General features: G+C 42.5%; 1 protein-coding gene across 1 annotated transcript; it reads right to left on the reverse strand.

Moving 5' to 3' along the window:
- Nucleotides 1–1,632: 1,632 nt before the first annotated feature.
- Nucleotides 1,633–21,077, reverse strand: LOC119178530 (uncharacterized). Its single transcript, XM_075888852.1, has 5 exons — nucleotides 20,920–21,077; nucleotides 11,358–11,509; nucleotides 9,371–9,438; nucleotides 5,143–5,229; nucleotides 1,633–1,868 (listed from the first exon to the last, which is right to left on the reverse strand). Exons 1-5 carry the CDS (start codon nucleotides 21,055–21,057, stop codon nucleotides 1,744–1,746), a joined length of 570 nt encoding a protein of 189 aa, XP_075744967.1. The 5' UTR covers nucleotides 21,058–21,077; the 3' UTR covers nucleotides 1,633–1,743.
- Between the last annotated feature and the right edge of the window lie 2,096 nt (nucleotides 21,078–23,173).

Genomic DNA, 23,173 nt, shown 5'->3' on the forward strand with positions numbered 1-23,173 from the left:
ATTTATTAGTCTAAAAGCTACGTAAATATTAATTAGGAGATAATTGCTTTTGAAGAAGTAATCCACAAAGACTAGTATCAGTGACTAGGCCCGTATTCACAAACCGACCTCGCCCTTACCTCACGTTTTCCACAACTTCCTGTACTCTACATGCGTTATGAAGATAGAAAAGCGGTAACGTGAAAGGTAAGGACAAGACTAGTTCATGTATACTGGTCCAATTCGCTTATTATGCGCAATAAATGTTTAAAAACGATAAGGAAAACTCGAGGAAAGTATGAGGTTGGTTTGTGAATACGGGCCTTAATTTCTAACAAGATTCGCCTCTGATTCGAGACTTAGTAAAGAAAACTAGTAACACAAGGACGCACAATGAGTGCTATCTGACCCAAAAAAGTTGCCACTTTAAACTCGTTGGGCGTGTGTGGAAAACGCTCCTCAATCGCCGAATGCCGACAGCTCAGAATGCCCCTAGTAAGATGGCTTCCGCAGGCGCCATTCTACGGTTGGCACGGCTTCACTCGTGGGCAAGAATTTCCACTTCAGCCATTTTTTTAACCCTCATATGTCGTAAATCTTTTTTTCTAAACAGACATGGTTATCCCCTTTCTAAATACATTGCACAGTCGGGATGACTGTCTGCTCTACCGTATACGCCATGCACTGCAAATAATTAACCACTTTTACTAAACACACTTTCAAATTCAGCACTGGTACTGCCCTTTTGTGTTCGTCTCTTAGGGATGCGGGAAGCTTGACTGTCGGCCTGCGTGATTTCGGTAGGTTGGTGTCGGTTCAGTACCAGCAGGAAGGCCATGTAATTACGGAAACGTACACAGTGTAAAAGAGCGAGACATAGAGACAGCAGCCGTTCCTGGGTGGGCTGTTTTATTACCCGACTTCATCTTTCCCTTCACCTCGTTTGGCTAAGGTACTCAGCTGCTGACCCGCAAGTCACAGGACTGATTCCCGGCAGCGGCGGCTGTATTTTCGATGGAGACGAAAATGCTGTAGGCCCTTATGCTTAGACTTGGGTACACGTTAAAGAACCCCAGGTGGTCAAAATTTCGGAAGATCTTCACTGCAGCTTCTCTCTTTATGATATGGAGGTTTCGGGATGGTAAACACCACATATGAATCAATCAATCAATAAATAACTTATCTTTTCCTCTCGCTCGCCTAGTTAACGCTCCAGCCCTTGTGGAGCTATTTGTCCTTATACAATCCACATTCTATTTGTGCATTCTGTTTCACATGTAACGTACATGCAACGTACACATTTTTGTAAAAAATTTATGTGTCTGCGCATGTTCTCTTCTGCTGATAGGTCATTGATGTGCATTGTTTGTGAGAATAAAATTGCCTGGACACATACGGCTTTTTTTTACTTATATGTATACAGAGCTTAACTCAACACAATGCCAAAAATTGCTTGTGATAAAACTTTTGTTTGAAAACCTATAAATGCCTACGGGCAGCGGGTGTTCATTGAACAGCGCCGACAAAAAGTTTGAAGTGTAAGGTATGTAGTATTTTCTTCTCAATTCAGTTTTGAACGCAGACTTGAAAGCTGCGTGCGAACTTCTGCGCTAAATGTTTAGAACGTGTAACAGTTGCAAGGTAACACGCCTATTTATCGGTCATATTTTTATTTTTGACTTTAAAAATGAAAGCTCCAGCAAAACGGTGCTCTCTCATGGCGCTGGTCTCTCACACAAGTTAAATTTTCTCACGCCTATAGCCCTACACTTGGTCGCAAGTCTCCTTATCGTAAATAATATTTTCTGTGTTGCAGTTCTTTAGAAACTCTTCGTGGCATTTGCTTGGAATGTTGTCCTTTGCCTCTTCCGTGACCCACAGAAGGCAACCTGCAAAAACAAATTCGGTTTGCATCAGCTGATTAGGCAAATGAATAAATGCGCTTATATAGTGAAGACGGGACTAAAGAGATCAGTTGCCGTATTGTGAGGCTTCCTTAAAATGTTTTAGCTTGGCGCAGAAGTGACAAGCGCATTACAAAAGATTCAGAGCTTTAGAAAAAAGCTTTAGAAAGCTAAAAGCTTTTAAACTTATATAAAAAGCTTTAAAAGCGGTTTGTGCACACTTCTACTCTGGCAATCAAGTCAGCATGAAAGCTGTGAGTGTTCAGCTTGAAAATTTTTTATTTCAGCGTAAAAAAAAAAAAAACGTATATTAGCGTTCAACGCAAACAGGACGGAGGAACATTAGACATGTAGGAGGACAAATGCATTCTCGCGGCTCTTTGCACTGAACCTGAAATATGCTGTGTAAGCTGACCCTCTCATCAATGTTATTAATTTCTCTATTATTTAGTTCACCATTAAGTAAAAACAGCATACCTGTGTATTGTATATATATTGTAATTTTCGTAACATATTATTGCTTTATTCAGGGCTTCACTTATGCATGCAAGTGAAAGCGACAGCGCGAAAAAAAGCCCACTTAGTGAAAAGAAAGCGCGAAATTGCCAACAAGAAAATAAAATAAAACAAGCGAAAGATGAGGCTTCTGGATATGTATGACTGCGTAGGTCATAATGTACTATTGTGAATTCTTCATTTTTAACACGAAAGCGTTTTATGACGGGGTCCACCACCTGATTTTACTTCACAAGAGGAATGGCTACCCAATTGCCGTCACAGATATGTCTTCGTAAAATGTGTGCCGTGGCTGACCTACAAGCGCAGTCACTATACTAACTGATCACAAGAAAAGATATAGAGGAAGGAGCTCCATCTCCAAGAAATAACTCACTTTTTCTCACTTTGTAGCTCGTGGCTCGAAACGACTGGACCACAGAGGCTACGTTCTTTGGCAAATTAAAAACGAGCTATCTAAATACACAATTTACCACTAGTAGTAGGCAGACCTCGGGGGCTTTTTATCCCGTTATGACGAGCAACTTGGCGTGAAGAGCTCGAAGGGAGCGCTATAGACCGTCGCCCCACTCGTTGCGATGCATGCTTCCCAACCTGCACTTTACCCTACAGGACATAGATTATGCTTGAGAGGCACGCAGGAAGTTTTGAGCTGCTTTCTACTGTTCCCGTGACATTGCAAATCGGTGCTATCGCTATCATCGCTTCGCCCTTCTGACAGAAACAATGCCCAACAAACGCTCAACTAGCCCTGGGAGGACATGCTTTACCTTTTTGTTATACTGTTTCCTTTTGGGATAGAGTCACCCATGTTTTCTTTTATTCTAGCTTGTCGTAATGTCATGTGAGACGAGCTGTACATAACCGAATGTGGTCTTCAATAAGTTCACATTTGTTAAATAACTCAGTTGTAATATTCAGGCATGTGTGATCTCCGCTGCAAAAGGAAGGGCTATTTTAATAATCTTACGTTAGTGGACTTAATTTTGTGTGCGCAAACTTGTTTCATCCTTCCACCATTCTATATGGTATCTTTGACTGCGATTCTCTTCAATTTGCATCATTTTCGTGTCTATATTTGACCATCTGTGACCTAACGGTGGTAAGCATTACGTAATTTGCCCAAGTCTATTTATTTTCCTAATGTCAACTAGGACATCAGCTACTCCTGTGTTGCAGGATTTGGTCGGCTATTTTTCCATGTATGCTAATATCCCGCCTGTCATGTTTTGTTGGAAAGGTTTAAGTGACTAATCTAGTAAACGACAGCCAGGAAATCTGAATTTTGTTGGTACCAACTGGCGTCGCTGTGGTAGTCGGTAGGCCTATTTAGCTTATTGTAAATGGAAACTGTTCTGTTCTGTTTTAACTGTTTGGCCGTGGAGAGGTTGAGGTGCATATTGCGTCGGCTACCCCATATCACAAAGTTCTGCAGCGAAAAAAAAGTATATTACAGCACGGTACCCAAAAATTAACAATACGGAAAAGAAAAAAAAAACATATATAGCACACTGAAACCAGTTCAAATATCATGCCAATACACAGTTTTCTTAGAGCAGTTCACACAGTCATAAACTATTTACACGTACACATTACTATTCTACTGTCAGTATATACACGACCGCATTTTATATATACCCATCTCTGGCTGTCTATCATAGGCGCTTGTACAGTCCGGTCTCCACTAAAAAGTCTGTCAGGAAGATTATTGCCTTTTTCTGGAGATTCATCTCAGACCATGGCCCAAGTAGTTTCTTTATTGTGAGGGGTTGTCTGTCCAAACTTGCTACTTTGTTCTTTAATTTTTCTCTTTCATTCGCGTATATAACGCACTCAAAAGAATATGGCGAACATTTTCTTTTGCATGAAACTAATCGTATTGTTTCATATTGAAAATATACTGGGGATGTCGCAAAAGACCCGCTTGATTGTAATTACAAACTTTCCTTGCTGAACTATAACTTTATTGGTACCCCAGCGGTGGTAACCATACGTAGAATACTTTCAACACATGGTACGCTACGCAGTCTGTCTACTGATAATAATTATTGCCAGCCAAAGCTTATGACGTTTGCTCAGTGATTAACGAAAGGACAAGCTGCTCCTCCAAAATAAAAAGAACAAAGTAGCTCCAGTTTAAATGCAAGAAAATTATCAGAGATGGTATTGTTACGCTGAAGATTATTACGCTAGTTCAGCTACATTGCTAGAGGCTCTCAGGCTATGGTATACGGCAGACCAGTGAACATTATTTCAGGAAGTAGCAAAAACCAACAAGCACTACTTCAATGCACTAGCGCGTCTTATCCTCCCGTTTTGTCGTAGTGCGAGAACAGCCATAGACGTCAGTCATACATCTAGAGGAAGACATTAAGTCGTATTGCAGTGGCATCATGCCACTTAAAATAATTGTTCCAGGCATGCATGACAACATTTGTGGCAAGGCTACGTTATGTAACAGACGGTAGAGGAACGCTTTCGAAGTAAAATAGTATAGAGATTAGTCAACTACGCGAAATCCACTTCCAAACATAATTTCCTCTAGCCAGGCCACAATACGGCCAGGCCAAACGCACTTGTCTACATGTGATCTTCACGTTCTATGCTGCTAGATGTTGATGAGCTGTGGAAATCTGTTTATACTGCACGTGTGTTATAATATCACGCTCTTTTGAAGCTGCAAGTAACATCACAGGCACCAGCGTACGTCATATATTTAAGCAATAACACATGTATTTCTTACGTGGTTTGCTGTTATACGGTATATCCAATACGGCGCAGCTGTGAAAGTCAGCATAGATGGCTCTCGCCTCCAGTTTCTGGTCTTGAGCTGAAAATAATCGTGGAATGCACGGTTAACGCCTCGTCCATATGAATTCCCAGCATTCGAATGAAAAGGCAATCGCAATAGCCAGAAAGATCAACTTTTACTTAAAAAACGGAAAGCATCTTCATTATATCAGTGTATATACTCTATATAATTTCATATCATATTATTGTAAAGCCATCTTTTTGGTGACTTCTGGATCGCAATTACTTCTTAAGCTATTTCGCACCCTCTACTTAAAGAATAACGTTGCTTCGTCAATGATGCGATAGGATGGTACACATACCAGCTAACCTTTTTCATAAGTATTGTCACTGTTCTATCGTGATGCCGGAATGAGGCCTGACAGCACTGCATATGAAATGCCACTTGTTTGGCGTCTTTTTGGAAAAGAAGGACGCACTGATCGCCCCTTCACGGTGGTCTAGTGGCTAAGGTACTCGGATGCTGACCCACAGGTCGCGGGATCAAATCCCGGCTATGGCGGTTGCATTTCCGATGGAGGCGGAAATGTTGTAGGCCAGTGTACTCAGATTTGGGTGCACGTTAAAGAACCCCAGGTGGTCAAACTTTCCGGGGCCCTTCACCACGGCGTCTCTCATAATCAAATAGTGGTTTTGGGACGTTAAACCCCACAAATCAATCGATCAGAACGCACTGATTACTTCTCTATTTCTACAATAGGCACCTCATACTCTTACTTCTAGACGAAATGAATGCCTTTCCTGTCTCCTTTTCTACTGGAAACGTTTAATTATTTTTTTTCACATTGCGAATACCGAGAACTGCGCCTTCGTTTGCTTCTTCTTATTCGTTACGTTTATAAAAAGGTGTCTTTTCAGACAGCACACTAATTTATGATTATATGAAGACATCGGCCGTTTCCGCACAACCATTCGAAATCTAGGCAGAACTTTGTCGCAGCAAAAGTGCCCGTCAAGGAACTCTTTAGAAAAAATTGTTAATTGGACCTTTCATTTTAGAGAAATCGTGCATATGGCAAAGCTGTTGGGCCTTAGAGGTGATGACGTAGGCATTTTTCTTTAAAATATGATTATTAAAGGCGATAGTCTCTCGTGGGCTATCGTTGGTCTGTCTATCTGTTGGTTGATCTGTCCAAAGATTTAGCTACCCGGTGGAATTTTAAGCCCTTGCTCAACGCCCACACATGTTCATGTGGTGGCTGCGTTCATACTTGTGAAGATTGTGAATAAAAAAAGCAAAAACTAAGTATATTTGAGGCGCTACAGCAATGCGTAGATGTGAGGTAGTGTGTTTCTTTAATTAGAAAATGCATAGATACGTAATGCTAAAAATGACAGTGTTTATTACGCTGCGGTGACGATTCGACGCTATGAACAAAAACGCTGGTGGTTATTACGCTTCGCTAAAACTACATGGTGCTTCCATCTACCAATGACTCTGCGTTCTAAAAAAAAAAAACATTTGTTTCTTCGCACTGCTGCTAAATTGCGCCACATTACAAGCTCCAAAAAAAAAAGAGAGAGATTTTTCGACGTCCTTTGCAGTGCAGCAAGCAGATACTCGGCCATTTTTTTCAACACCGAATTTCACTGGCGACATCTCATATTACCCCGCTTAGCACCGAAAAAGTGGCAGATGCGTTTGGCTAGCTGATAGACAAGCATTTTCTCTTCGTCCGTTCTTCTTTAGTAAAGTTTTTGTCTTGCCCCACCAACAGCAACAATTATTAAAGAATGCTCACGCGAATAAGGTAGTGGATGAAATATCTTGGTCGACTCAAATACAATGCAAGTAGCGTTAATTCTCGACAAACTAATAAACTTATGTTGAACAAATACCTGTTTCTATCATACATGAATTATTGTGATGTTGCTTTGGGCACTACAACACTTACCAACACCAGTTATGCTGCATAGAAAGCATAAAAAGCTGTGCGTTCTTCTAAACGTCCCTTAACAAACGATATCTTGTCATCTATGCTAAAAACTCTATCTGCTACTAGTTCCAGATGTTCACGTAAATATTAATAAATTACAAAACTAGTATTCAGAAAAAAACGTCATCCTAAAAGACCATTTTTAAAATATTGTTAATGCACAAACCTACCAAATTATGGAGCTCTGAATTGTAGGAACTACTGAGGTTTTTAACATATTATGCCTACGAGATGCTACGTTACAGACCACTATATCATTTAGGCACCAAAAATATTAAACGCATCATAATGTAAGACAAACTAACATGTATGCACTTGCAAATACTAATGATGTGGAATGTTTCTTGTGTTAAAGTTATGTTTGCTCGTGTACAATTCTTATCAAGTTTTGTGCTCTGAAATGAAATGTATGGTGCATTGCGTTCTATAAAACTTGTGTATGAAGTGCTAAAACATTTTCTTTCTCTTGTCATTCTCCACCTCTTTCTTCGAGCTTTCCATGGTGTATTGATGACCAGTAGCTTCTTTAAATATGTACAATCGTGTATTTCCACACTTCTTTGTGCTAATATCCTGATATTGATATTTTTATGTGAAGAATTTTACTGTTTTTATTGCTTTGCTGCTGCCTCGAAAATGCGGCCAAGGACCACTTCAAGCCTTGCTAATTATTGTGGTTTATGGTTTTCAAAATATTTCATGGTTATCAAAAGCAGCTGTACGCATACGATGAAATAAAATTTTGAATTAAGGTTTCGGTACTTCTAGCTCCATCGAAATTCCGAGTTTACAAAAAAAAAGTTTTCAAACCATTCAGACCAATTGATGCGGCTGGTTTTCCCCTGCAGACGGGAATTCAGTCATGTAATATTCTGTTCCTCTAGCACTAGCCACTATTTAACAGATCCAGTAAGTAAGTAGGCATCTTCTATGCTAAGATATCTCACCATGGTACTTTATCTAATTGAGTACTATATTCGGAAATTTAGTACTATGTTCGGAATTCATTCACTATATTCGGAAATTGTTAGAAGTTATTATAATCGTTTTAAAATGTTCAATGAAATTGTTATTCGCAAATTTAGTATCTAATTTCATCGCAATATGCACTTAATGAACTATACAAAAAGGAAAATATGCTAGTTGATATTAGCGTGGTGAAGGTTTCCTAAAACTTTGCATATGGTTTTTAAATGTCTGGTACAGGTAAGGCGCTGCCTTTATATTAGCCTCATATTCCATTGTATACAGTGTACTTGAGTGAGCAGCACAATATTTTTTTCGAAATGTTACCGTGAAAGTAAATTACTTTGCAAAGCTGACGCGCATAAACACGCATGTTCTGTTCAAACTTCATTTTTAAGTAAAAAAAGTATAAATCTGCGTTTTCGCAGCCATTTCATGTAAGCATTTTTTTAATAGCAATTACATGGGTAGTCAATATGAAGGATCGCCCTCGGTGTGAGGGTTGGTGGGGTCGTGTGCATAATTAACTACTACAATGACGTCATAAGAACGACACGCCGTTCAATTGTAGAAACCATTTTGGACCGCCCAAGGGAGATGGTGAGCTTGCTGGAGCATGAGGCGATGTATGGTAAAGCACGCTTGCGTTCGCCGGTGCGCCAATGACACGATGCTTGTTGATTTGGATACTATGCAAATGGACACCCAGCTTATGGACAGGATAAAACAACACCATGTCCTGGGCCCATTCAGTCTACTGCTGTACCATTGAATTCTTTGCTTTTTGGCATAACCATCACCTCTTTTTTGCTTCGCAACTGTGCGTATACTTTTATGTACTGATGGATTCACAGTGAAAGAGAACGCTTTCTCGTGCGCCATGTCTGGATTTTGCTTTCCACCAAAAGGCATAGTGGCTTAGACTTGCATAGGACTACTGTGGGTTGACTGTTCTGACTTCTTTGAATATACTAGGGCTGTGCGTGAGCAATGTTTCTATGTCTACTTGCAGTTATGGGGCCCGCAATATGACAGGTGGTTATCAGAGCGTTCCCTTTAACAGTGGACGGTACTGTACATACTGAGCTCTCTCTTGTTGAGGTATCCAATCATTTGATACCGTGTCAAAGTGAGACCAAAGTGACAGCAGACACTAAGTGGTAGCAGAATGTATGTGTCATATTGTCGCTCAGCAGTTTAGTGCTTCTACAACTGATTGGTTCCAACATGCATTAGGGTGCTGTTTTAAATAGTTACCATTGTCTACGGTGACCACAGCCTTGTCGGGTGTGTCTCCTTTCTCGAAGTGGACGGTGATGTTCTTCCTAAAATTATTGTTCAAGAAAACGTACATATCATGAAATGAATGCAATAGAAAAAGATGCACTTCATTCTTTTTCGCTCACATTGCTCTTTACAAATTAAACGAATTCCTGAAAGGAACGTGTTTAAAATTTGCTTTCCCTTGATTAAAATGTCCGCGTATATATAGTGTAGCCATTTCATTAGGTGATTTTATTGAGGCGTGTACTCTTTCACACGTTTTGTGTGCAAGTACTTCAGCTCCAAACAATTCTGGTCATTTTTTCCACAAATTTTTTTTGTTACTGTAAGAAGTCTCAAAGGGGTCGTGAAACGCTCACTCTAAAGCGACAATGCGAAGCTACCGGCGTCCACACGCACTAACTAGGTGATGTCATCATAAGTAATGCTTTGCCTATCGAGGAACGCGGAACTCTTCGGTACTTGCGAGTGCGTGCAACTGGGACACTCGTCAGCGTCTTTGTCATACGCAATCGGCCCTAACTTGATCTCTGACGTCATATTAAGTAGCATCCTTGAGGAACGCGGATCGCGTATGGCAGTTGCCGATGAGCGCCACTTGCGCGTGCTCGATATGCCATAGAGTTCCGCGTTCCTCGATAGGCAATGCATCCATGCAGGTCCATTCGGGCTGATGATACAGTTAGCGCATGTGGCTGGCGATGGTGCCGCATTGCCGCTGTAAAGCGGCCGTTTCACGACCCCTTTAAGTATAACGATACACATTCAGTACATTCCGTACACATACAGCCCTAGGACGTGCAGTCGGCTGTCACCGATAATATTCCTAATCACAAAGAAGTGAGTATGTACGGAGATAAAAAACATTGGCACGTTTTGAATATGTGCAATTTGCTCCGAAACTGACGTTCTCAATATTCTGAGTATTAGACGCTGAATTCATGTGGCAATGGCTACTATTTTATTTAAATAGCGTCATTATGCTAAGGGCACTTGACAAAAAATACTATCAGTGTCAGTGGTACAGCAAAAATAAACCATCACTCTCAATAAACACCATTCTTGAAAAGGGTTTTTTACACGCAGCATTTCACAAAAAAAATGTTTACAAAAACATGATTGATCCCTGCATCTTAATCAATATACCACGAAATGAAACGTGTCCTTACAGAAGTGTTTGAATGTTATATGTGCAATGATACAGTAAGGTCACCTACTCAAGGCATGTTAGAATTATTCAACATTACTGCCTGACCAGAGGGAAGCCCAACATGCGTACCACCTTCTCCATTTTCCGGCTATAATTCTTCAGGCGAAGCTGTCGGGCGTTGCAGAGCTGCTTTTTGGTTGGGATGTATGCTTTGAGTGAAGTTGACGCCTGGGGGTAAGGTTGCCATCTGGCTAACCCTTACAGCGTCTACAAAATTGCGTTTTTTTTTTTGGAAACGCACCGAATGATACGGACGTGTAAAAATGATCCTTTGAAAACGGGATTAATTTCATGGTCGTGATGTACTTCTTCACTTCCGCGAGATATTTGCAAGAGTTTGGGAGAGGAGAGTGGTAGATATAAAATGCACGTTTGTAAAGGCTGCAAAGTATCTTTCAATTATTTGAAATTCCGCCACTACAGAGCTGACTGATATGACGCAATTTCCCAGTGTCCGAAACCGTGAGAATTCTTTAACGCGACGTGACCGTAACACGTTTTCAGCTCTGTAGCGATGCATTTTTTTCGGTATTGGTAACTTGCCGAAATCACTGTATTGGAGTAAATGTTGTCTAGCGGTTCTATTAGCGTACAATACTCCCAATACATAGTCTACGGTTGTACGACCTTTACGCTACCGAAGAAGTCTGGCAAACCAGGCATGGAGCATATCTTAAGCGTATGGTGTGCTCTTTTGTTTCGTCTTTTCACTAACGTGTACATATACTCTTGTAAACGTTCATAACCTACATCGGATGGCCGTTGAGTCCTTTAAGAATCCAAACATATTCAGCAGATGGTCCACTCTCATCATAGTTTGTTCGCACTGCCTTCATGCAGTCGAGGTCGCCATCATCGTCGGCATCCAGTAATGCAAGACCGGAGGGGTGTGTCGCAAATACCTGAAAGACAACAGTGATATCAGAATGGTGCGAGATAAAGTACAACCATCAAAATCAATGAGCAAGAACATAGGACGTTGTGCACAGACGAAGACAGTGTACGAAGTCTACTTGCTTTTTTGTGCGAAAACAAAGAGACGTTTACCTATAATTACTTCTGGCAGGGACACGAGCCTATACTGTAACTCGTGATATTTAAACATCGTCATAATAAATTTCAGAGCCTAGAATGGAAACAGTTAGAGATAAGAGTTAACGAAGAGTACCTTAGTAACCTGTGCTTCACCGATGACATTGCATTGCTGAGTAATTCAGGGGACGAATTGCAACTCATGATTACGGAGATAGACAAGAAGAGCAGAAAGGTGGATCTTAAAATTAATCTGCAGAAAACGAAAGTAATGTACAACAACCTCGGAAGAGAGCAGCGCTTCGAGATAGGTAATAGTGCACTTCAAGTTGTAAAAGACTATGTCTACTTAGGGCAGGTAATAGCCGCGGAGCCAAACCACGAGATTGAAGTAACTAGAAGAACAACAATGGAGTGGAACACATTTGGCAAGCACTCTCAAATTATGACAGGTAGATTGCCACTATCCCTCAAAAGAAAGATATATAACAGCTGTACCTTGCCGGCACTTAGCTACGGAGCAGAAACCTGGAGATTTACAAAGAGGGTTCAGCTTAAATTGAGGACGACGCAGCCAGCAATGGACAGAAAAGTGGTAGGCGTAACTTTAAGAGAGAAGAAGAGAGCAAAATGAATTAGGAAACAAACGGGGGTTAATGATATCATTGTTGAAATCAAGAAGAAGAAATGGACATGGGCCGGGCAAGTAGCGCGTAGACAGGATAACCGCTGGTCTATAAGGGTAACAAACTGGATTCCCAAAGAAGAGAAACGGGTTAGGGGGAGACAGAAGGTTAGGTGGGCAGATGAGATTAAAAAGTTTGCGGGTATAAATTGGCAGCGGGAAGCACAGGACCGGGTTAACTGGCGGAACATGGGAGAGGCCTTTGTCCTGCAGTAGACGTAGTGAGGCTTATGATGATGATGATAGTAAATTAGGTCAAACAATGTCACAACTCAACGAAGATCATGATGGTTCTCAACTGCTAATTGAGAATGTAGCGTGATGCTTGCTTTGGTGGCATGGATGCTTTGCTTGGTCGGGCTCTTTTAATATTGGCCGCGACGGTCTCCACTAGAGAGGCCAGTGCTGCTGCGATCGTTTTGACGTAATTGATATGAGGCGTGCGCTCGTCTTGATTGCATCGTCCCCCTGGCTGCACCAGTTCTTAGTCGCAATTTTACGATGCAAATTAGATATGAAAGTGCCACCGGGGGCATCGATTCATAGTTTGCTTGCCCTATTACCCGGTCTGACCGCTTCTTTAAGCACTGAGCTTCAAAACAAAGAGAAGAACGCAAGGTGTCCTCAGCAAAAGCGCAGGAAATGCGGTGTTCTAGCAGACAACACAACCCGGCATCTTATGAGTGACATCATCACGTAGGTGGCGCCACGGTACGTCCTCGAGGCCAATAACAGTGGAACATGAACCGCGCACACCGGTTGTGTCACTCGTTGACTACAAGGAAATCGAAAGCACGGGAACCCTTGACTCGCATGAAACGCACTGGACGTTAAAATACGCAATAGTAATTGAAACTAGTATGACGTGCACAGAAGCACGTGATTGGTATAGCCTTTTGTTCCGACCACGTCCAGCATAATGCGCACGCATTTCGCGCCCTTGTTCGGTGGTGGGTTGTGATATATATTAGCGGAAAATATTTTGGTCAATGGATGAGTGCCACAACCAATGACACATCCTGTGACCCCTGTTATACGTCGTACGTGGCAGCAAAAGTCAAGTTCTAGAAAGGGGCTATATTAAAAAAAATCACACCATATCCACGGATTGAATGATGCTAAGAGGGGCGAAGCATCCATCAGCCCGTCTGTGCTTCCGTCCATCCGTCCGCGCGACCATCCATGCGTCCGTCCGTCTGTCCATGCGTTCGTTCATGAGTCGATCCATCCATATGTCTGTCTGTCTGTTCATGCGTCCATCTGTACGTTCATCCGTCTGCTAGTCTGTCTGTCCATCCGTCCGTGCGTTCATCTAGTGAACACTCCATGTACCGTGATCTCCAATTTCGCGATCTCCCATCTCGCATGACACATACCAGCTCCAGAGCGGGTATATGCCAGCGGTGGCGGCGTACTACTACATACATACAAGGAATGGACAGACCCACGCCTTAAGGAGCTTCACCCCTAAAAGGAGAAAATTGCGTGTCTACTTCTCATTGTGCTATAAAGTGACTGTGACAGTAGCGACGGGCCTATTGATCCACAAGCCTCACATCTGCTATGCACTGGAAGGATGGCTACTAACCGTTTCTCATTCCCCTCTCGGTCTACCCACTGGTTGCACCCAGTGAAAAAAAAAAAAGATGGCAGCATATCCACGGAGTGAATAATGGAGAGTGGGGCGAAGCATTCGTCCGTCCATTCGTTCTTCCTTCCTTCCGTCCATGCGTTTATCTGTGTGACCATACATGCTTCCATCCACTCATCCGTGCGTGCGTCTGTTCATGCGTCCGTCCCTGCGCTAGTCCACGCATCCGCCCCTGCGTCCGTTCATGCGTCCATCCATGCATCTGTCTGTGTGTCCGTTCGTCCATCTATTCAACACTCCAAGTACCACCATCTCGCATCTTTTCATCATATATTCCCCATATCGAAGCACCACCATCCAGCGGACATTCCAAGGACTAAACCAGAGGTGGCACATGCACACTTTTTTACGGCGTGCGCTTCGTATCTACTTCCCACCTTTAACCACCTCGAATTCATGGTATATATTAGTTCATTGTTTTCCTGGCACTGCGGCTCAACGCTCGCTAAACCTTTCTAAAACTAAGGAGGTTACACCCAGCGAGTATTACGTACCAACCCTTTCTTGTCAGATAGGGATCATTGTACACGCCATTGGCTGCTAATGGGGAATGGGAGACAGGTGCATTCGGCTTTTAGTGAACGCGCACGCCGCGAACATTGTATTGTTCAACAAAGCACAGGAGAAATCTCCCACGGGCACCACCTCGCAGGTCAAATTGTAACACTGGTTACACACTACGACTACGACTACGACTACGAGGGACGAACGGATGCCGCTTTAAGGAGCTTCGCCCCTAAAACCGGAAAGCCTTTGAGCATGTCCGATGCGGCTATGCGGCTTTAGAAGGAACAGTCTATTTAAGACTCTAACTTCTGATGCGGATGTTTTAGTATGCTTTGTTCCAAAGTGCGATTCTTCTCCTGAGCGTGAGGAGATGAGTTCCCAATTCACCACCCGCCAGAAAATTACCATTGAATTTTTTGTTGTTGTAATGCGTCTGTTTATGCTGACTTCTACGTTCGCTATCCTCCCTGTACTTCTCATTCACTAAGTTACGGAACACACTGACGCAAGATAGCTGAACCAGAGTTTAAGAGGTACTGTTATATATGCGACGCTGTTTGACAGTCTTGCATGAGAGGTCAGGAATATCTGACAGGCAACATAACAGTGAATATAGGTAGGTGCTGGTGAAGATCCAACCCAAGCTAAAAAGCGCAAGAATAAATTTTATCATTAAAGAACTGGTCAAATTTTACGTAATCAAAGTAGCAACAACGAAATGAAAAAAACTGGAGAAGCCACGGAGCGTTCAATTAAAGGAAAAGTGGCTTGTGTATGTCTAAGTAACAGGAAGACAGCATAGCGTATTGCACCAGACAAACAGTGGTAGCCGATATCTTAGTGAAGACATGAAGAAAGAAAAATATGAACCTGGGTAGCTGACGTCATGAAGACCTTTAACAAACACATGGTTTATTGAGGCGCTGAAATTGTTGCCAGGATATAGCAGGCCCGGCCGATTAAAAAACTAATTCGGCGGGGTGTCTAAAAAAAGAAATTTGTGGTCTCAAGACTGATTTTGCTCGCGCAGGACGTGGTATGTTGAAAATCATTAGGAGGGGTGAAAGTTCTGCATTGACAATAAGATGGGCTTATGATGTTTTCGATGATAAACAGTTTTAAAAAACCCCATGCAATCATGTTTATTTACGTGTCCGAAGTGTTCAAAATGTTCCTCCAACTGATAGTGTTTGACCCGTAAAAGTATGGCAAATCTCTTACTTTTTAAGGGAAACTTCGCTGCTCTAAGCATTTCTGCTTTTTAAATGCCACGTGACCACGCGACACATCTTTTAAAAATAAAACTATGGCAAACACATGACATTTTTTGTATTGCTCGACTTGCGTCGTTTTCGCACGCGGGCATTTCTAGTGTAAAGACTAATTGAAGAGCTAGGCACAGGATTACACAATTGAATTTAATTTACATATTTTCCGTCATTACCTCATTTATATTTGATTATGGAGCGAAGAGTAATAACATAACGTTGGCACCCATAAAACGGATAAATAGTACTACATCCCTGTCTAACCATATGGCAGAACCGTGGCAGCGCGTAGTGTTAGCGCGTGATAAGGGGAACCACTTGCTCTGAACAATAATTCAGGCATCATCCGGTGGCTTTGATTATGAGTCAGCAGCCACAGCTGCAAACATGAGCCAGAAGGCGCTTACACAAGTTGCTGCTACGGCATTTAATTGCATCATTTAGCTTCTACTTGATCTTTGTGCCATATCAAGCTTTTATAGGAACACATGTGGGCTCTTTCAATTGTGTCATCTGACAGGAATTTCGAGAAGCTTTTTAATTAAAGTTGTGGCGTTATTGCCGTATGATTATAAAGTCGAGACAGGTTACTCGTCACCCATAGGTTCACTGTCATTGAACTCCAGCTGTACGGCCGGAAGTTCCGAAAACAATTTCAAGAAAGGTAATTAGTCTATTGTAGCTGTGAGCTATAATAAATGTTAGTATCACAGATTAAATAAAGTAGACGCTCCAGCAGCGATCACAATTATGTTTCTCATACGAGGACTTGTAAGTTGGTTCTTATGCCCTTCTTTTTTTTTTAGTTGATGTTCGATTGGCGACGCATATGTTCATGTCACACAGTGACACTGTCTAGACTGTTAGCAAAAGCTAGCCTAGAATTGTTGTTTTCGTGGCTTATGACATCTGAAAACTTTCTCGCTTTCGTGTGGAGAGGCGTGGAGGGAGAGTGACGGAATGTTTAGATTCTGCAACGTAATCTAGTTTTATAAAACGCCAAGGCACAGATTTCTACCACTTAGCTTCAGACTAGACATATTTCAGGAAGCGAACAGCAGGCGACTTTGAACCTGAACATTTCTCAACCCAATGTACCTAAATCACATCTACCCTGAGCTATACTCGAATGACTCGTGCGAAGTATGTTCCATGAAGCACGTCCTTCTAAACTAATTTCATCTGAATGCGCACTTATACGGGATAATGAAGTAATCTTTTACGAATAACAGTAGGCACTGAGGAAAGCCGCACTGATTAGCTTCGATCTGGCAGATCATATATGTGCGATCCAGTGAGCTGGATGATGATGAGGTGGCTGGGTGATGGTCTCATTGACATCCCTGGAGCAGTAGAGGCCCAGGCCTTCATTCCCTTGTTTGAGTAAAATTTTTCACCCCCAAAACACTGCCACATGCATGAGTAAACAAAAGTACATAACTCAGCTTTATCAACTCCTCTGAGGAAAGTAGTTACAGGATGCAGCAAAATAACTTCATTACGTGCGAAGAAATTATGATGTGGTGTTCATGCACCGTTTGAAAGGTTATTACCACGTGACTCTAAGCTCCCTGTTTTGGCGTTTTTACAGTGAAAGCTGTTATGAGATGAGAACACGGGTCACGCGTGACGCCATAGCTCTCCGCCACCACCGCCGCCGGTGTCCATAACCAGTATCCAAGAAAAAAAAAACGAGTAATTAAATATCGCCGAACCCACTGTAGGGTCCAAACACCGGTCTGCTGCGTGTCAGCCCAGTATTCCCGCACTGAGCTACGCCCGTGCTTTGAACTCGTCTCTAAACTGGCCTTAGGCAGGCTTGATATCGGGAAAGGAATCGGGGTAATATGACTAATAAAGCGTTTTAGAACACCAAAGGAACAGCCAGGAGTCACAAAATGAGAATTGCGTAACGAGTGGGTCGTCCAATGCTCTAGCCCATTAGAGAACGCCTTCTTAATCTCTTTTTGACTGTGGCGCATACCCACTTCAGACATATTTCTTCATCGTAGTCAGTCTCGGCATAAAAACTGCACAAAATTTCTAGCAAGTAAGTAGCCGATTCTAGGCTTCTCCGAAGAATGACGAAGGATAGCATTGCGAATGTTGGCCTACTACACAAAATTTCTGATTATTTATGGCGAAGTGGGTACCTAGCAGTGTGCCTGTAGCATCTTGATGATTGATATCTGGGGTTTAACGTCCCAAAACCACCATATGATTATGAGAGACGGCGTAGTGGAGGGCTCCGGAAATTTTGACCACCTGGGGTTCTTTTACGTGCACCCAAATCTCACTGTAGCATCTTAAAGACTGTTTAGAAAAAAACTTCTGAAAGCACGCTCTTCTAGCTTTCGCTGTGACTGTGCTGCGCGTTCCACGCAGGCCTGGCGGTTTTTCTTTTTTTTTTTTGTCCACAAATTAGTGTCGTTTTCAGTTTCACTGAAGATATGCGAATACTACAAACGCTTGTTAAATAATTATTATTGAATTAACACGCATCGTAGTTGGCCATCAGGCTGATCACTTTCACCAGAACTGGAAGCGGAAGAAGCATCACGATTGAGGGAGACAGTGTGAATAAAAGAGATTGGTAAAAAAAAAAACCGTTTTTGGAAAGCCATCTCGCAAATTTTCGCAGATCGTTGGCTTAGGTAATGGAACCTGAATACGAGTGAGTGTAATAAGCTTGAGCTGCCAACAGCCACGTACTTGCAGATAAGCTAGTTTCTTTGTCTGGATACGCACCCATGGCAAGCTCAACTCTTGGCGGCGGCTGGCCGCGCACAGCGGGCTAGACCTAAAAGGTTTCTTTTAGCGTCGAGTGGCCATGCATTGCTAATTGCTATCCATTGAGCCAGAACTCAATGGATAACTCGCTTTTGTATCGAATGACGACAAGCCCTGAAGAACACTGCCAGTGGTGACAAAAGCAAGCCGCTGTGACCGTCCGTGGTTGCTTCCTGACAGTCACCGGCTGCAACTCCGAAGCGATATGGAAGATGCTTCTTTACATCGTCGGCACCGGGTGGGCCAGTGGTCAATCAGAGGGCGTTGCCGGGACAGGTGAAACATGCGTCGAATAAATCTTGATTCACAGAATTCAACGCCTGTTGGAGTGAAGTACACCACGAACTCTGTTTTACGTTCCATGCGGCAAACGATATGAAACATCTAGTACGAAGGTGAGCACCGCTACGAAGCATACAGAACAAACGTGCCGCGGTCGGAGCACTGTGAGTACGAGCTCGGTGAAAATTCGTACTGTGAGCCGTCTCGTTTATTGTAATTAAATCACCCTGTAAGAGGCCGCTGGAAGCGGTCGCAACTTTTGGTTCATGTCTAAAATAACAACAACAAAAACTGTACAAGGTATGCATGCTGATTCCAAGTTATCGTTTATGACATAGCCGTGCCTCTCGAAGGATCCTGACGACGCCGCCGGCCAAAAACTGATTGTAAGCGCGGCGAAGCTCTTCGTCGGTGTTCTTGAAGATATGCTGCGACTGTGTTTGTGCATGGCCGCACAATGAAGTATTGAGCGGCCGTGGTTCACGCATTATTACGTGTATATTGAAGTCTGCCGCTTCAGAGATCACGTGTGCGGCCAACATGACGAAGTGCTCTCTCCCTTTTTCTTCTGTGTCCTTGTGTATCCGTGTATACAAATCAAAATGAAAGGAGTGCCAGCAGACAACTGGACGATAAAAAATGTGAGATAACATGGTTCTAGTTATATTAAAGGATCGAAGTTATTATTCATGTAAATATAATTGTCGACTTTATTATTTACTCGTTGCTGTAAATGTTTAAGGTTTAATCACGGACAACGTGTGTATTACAGACGCCCTGATAAAGTCTCGTCGCTGGCAGCAACGGTAGGAATAAAGTATCATTTTTGAAATATTCTTCCGCTTCGCTTAAACATATATACAGTGTTCTATTTTCGATGTATAGGAAGCATACATTTCAAATGGTTAACCTAGGTACTATAGGTCACAGTATTTATTACACTGAAAGCTGCTCTGAGATCACAACTCAGGTCACGCGCAGTTGTCCGCGCCACCGCCACCACTGGTGTCCGTAACCATTTCGCAAAAAATTAGAAAAAAAAACCTTGCACGAAAGGCACAGTGGAGCTCGAAACCCGGGTCTACTGGATGCCAGCCCAGTTTTCTACCACTGAGCTACACCAGTGCATGTGACTTGCTGGCAAGCCAAGTACCAAAGACACAAAGGGGCTTGAGTTCGGGTCCACTTGGTGCCCTCTAGTATTCTACCGTTGAGCTACGCCGGTGCTTGTGACTTGATGGCAAACTTGCCTTAGGCAGGCTTGATCTCGGGAAAGCAATTGCGTTAATACGACTTTTAAAGCGTTTTAAAACAGTGCAGTGAAAGAACAACCAGTTGTCGCACAATGTTAATAGCATAACGAGTGGCCCGTCGAGTGCCCCTACCCACTACAAAAGCTTGTTTTTGTTCACCAAATCACTATGGCGCATACCCACTTCAGCCATAATTCCTCATCGTCGTCAGCCTCTGCATGAGCAATTGGCGAATAACTCTTTGCAAATGTTTAATGGATACCACGCATCTCAGAAGAATGACAAAAAATAACATCGCGAACGCCAGCCTACTACCCAATAGTTTATTTTGAATGCCCTAGTTGGTATCAAGTAAGTGTGCTTGCAGTTGTTACACAATGAGTGTTCTGAAAAAGGCCCTCAAAGGCCTCTCTTCTAGCTTTCGCTGTGACTGTGCTGCGCCTTACGCGCAGGCCTGGCTTTTTTTTTTGTCGACTAGTAGTGCTACAATTAATGCGGCTATGTTAGTAACCAATGGAGAGTGGTATGGTGAAAGGCATCCTCAAAAAAGAAAAAAAAATCATCGATTACGATACGGCCTAGCACGCTTTTGAAGTGACGCTCTGTGAAGGGGAAAGCCAAATGTCTTTAGATGTTTCAGCATTTCGTAATGTGTCGACTATGCTCCAGATCAGTGGTTCTTTATTAAGACTTCTGGCAGGCTACATTACATTGGTTAACGCTATTCTTTGCCCGGCGAATAAGTTTCGAGCACCAGCGGAAATGGGCGCTGAAGAGCTGCAGTATAAAGGAATTGGTGAAACCTGCAAAGAAAAGTAAACACTGATAAAAATTTGGTACTTGCCTTGAATAAGTCGCGGGCATCATTTTGCGTGTTTGGTCCGGGGTCCGCAAAAACGGCTGGTGTCGTAAGTGAAACAGCACCTAGGAACGCTGCGACGATGATGTTCAGTTGCATCATTTCTCTTCGCTCTATTGCCATCTTTTTGTGGTACCACAACCCAGTCTTTTATAGCAGTACGAGTAGCTTCTTTTCAAACGTTTGTTTCACGCAAAATGCCTTAATTTCATTGACTTCATTTTTTTATTGTTGTGGCACTCACAAGATTCATGGCGGGGGAGTCACTTGTGATTTGTGATGATTACTTTTGTGCGCAGTAGTGCGAAATCGGAGCAATTGAAAGTACGAGCGCTTCAGCTGTTAATGGTGTTGGGAGTTCGTGTATACACTGCTGTCAAGTACACAACGGAATAGACGCGCGCCATATTTCTCTTACGTTGTGCAATTGTACGCGTCAATTTCGGAGGCGCGTCACGCACACCATTTTTTTTTTTGTTGAATGACTTGAGATTGGTGTGCACATTCACGCAGCCTTCCTGAGTGAATAACTAGCTGTCAGGCTTAGAAGCACATATATTGGAGTGAGTTTCTACTGATACAAGTTAGTAGTTAGCAAAGAGAAGTTAGTTTTGCGCACCTAAATGCCAACATGAACTAGCGTTAGCTTAAGTATTTTGTGCTGCGTACTGCTGCAAAGGCGTACTTCGTGTTCGTCGATTGTCAAACGGTACGCGTTCCAGGACCAACAAACTAAGAAAAAGACTATGCATGCATTGCGGGTCTAATATTTTATTCATTTTTAGTAAAGATTAAAGCTGACAGTAGGGGTAACAGATATTTAGTTCAAGCTTATTTAACACTATTTCTCATTCGTACGCCGTAATTAATTGAACAACACTGTGGTTCCCTGAAAAGTTTATTTTATGAAAATTTGCTTAAGAAGTCGTTTACACCGACATGGAAGCTAGGTAGCGACGAAATCGATTATTATGGGGAGTTGAGCGTCCCTAAACCACCGTATGACTATGAGAGACGCCGTAGTGAAGGGCTCCGGAAATTTTGACTACCTGGGTTTTTTTTAGCGTGTACCCAAATCTGAGCACACGGGCTTGCAGCATTTTCGCCTCCATTGAAAATGCTGACGCCGCCGCCCGTATTATTACTAATAAAGGTGCTGTCGAGTTCATGCGTTATAGTAAATACCCAACAGAAACCAATAAGTGTTACGACATTCTTTTGGAAAGTTGAAACTTACCATAATTAAGTGGTGCTTTCTTCCGATAACCGTAACTCAGCAACACGTGTACAACCCCCCACCAACGCTCACCCAATTTCTATTTTCTTCAGCGTATACCTTGTTGCTTCCGACTCACCCGATTCGCCAAGAGAGCCTCTCAATGTACCCAATGCCCTCACCCAGTTTTGCTGCTTCCTTCTCCTCCTTTTTTGTTTAAACTGAGAGAGATGGTACGAAGTATACACACACCAGCGCTAAGCAAATCATTTTCAGTCGTGAAAAGGACAAATCTATTTCGCGAAACGGCAGACCCAGCACTTCTTGCCTTTCTTTTTAATGTAAAAGGGTCATGGCGACCAGTTCAAATGTCACTGAAAAAAAAAAACCTTGCTCATTTGTTTCAAGTAAAACGATATATTTTTCGTCATAGGAGATATAACTTTTTCGTCATAAGAAAACCTACTGAACTCTGCAGAAAGTCATGAAAGTGACATTTCTAAATAAACGGGTGTGTGAGAGCAACATGTGTTGCATCGGTGCCAAAATTTGTGTAAATGTCTTGAACTATTTTGAAACATTTCTGTATTTGGTAAACCCCATATGTGTCAGAACAATGTTAAAGTACCACAGTGAGCGACTAAGGGACAAAAACTTATTCAGACAGTGAACAAATGAAGGTATCAATGTCACCAACGTTTATTAATTAACTAGTAGAGAGTAATATTGTCGAGAATTACAAGTATGCTCTGTCGTGGTGGTCTAATAGCTAAAGTACTCGGCCGATGAACTGCGGGTCGCGGAATCAAATCCTGGCTGCGGCGGCCGCATTTTCGATGGAGGCAAAATCGCTGTAGGTCCGTGTGCTCAGATTTGGGTGCACGTTAAAGAACCTGCATGTGGTCGAAGCTTCCGGATCCTTCCACTACGACATCTCTCATAATTATATATTTGTATCGGGACGTCACACCCCAATTATCAATAAAAAATTTCAAGTGCTTCACGCATTCGCCATCACTGTAA

Source organism: Rhipicephalus microplus, chromosome 1 (assembly GCF_043290135.1).
Source record: "Rhipicephalus microplus isolate Deutch F79 chromosome 1, USDA_Rmic, whole genome shotgun sequence".
Lineage (NCBI taxonomy): Eukaryota > Metazoa > Arthropoda > Arachnida > Ixodida > Ixodidae > Rhipicephalus > Rhipicephalus microplus.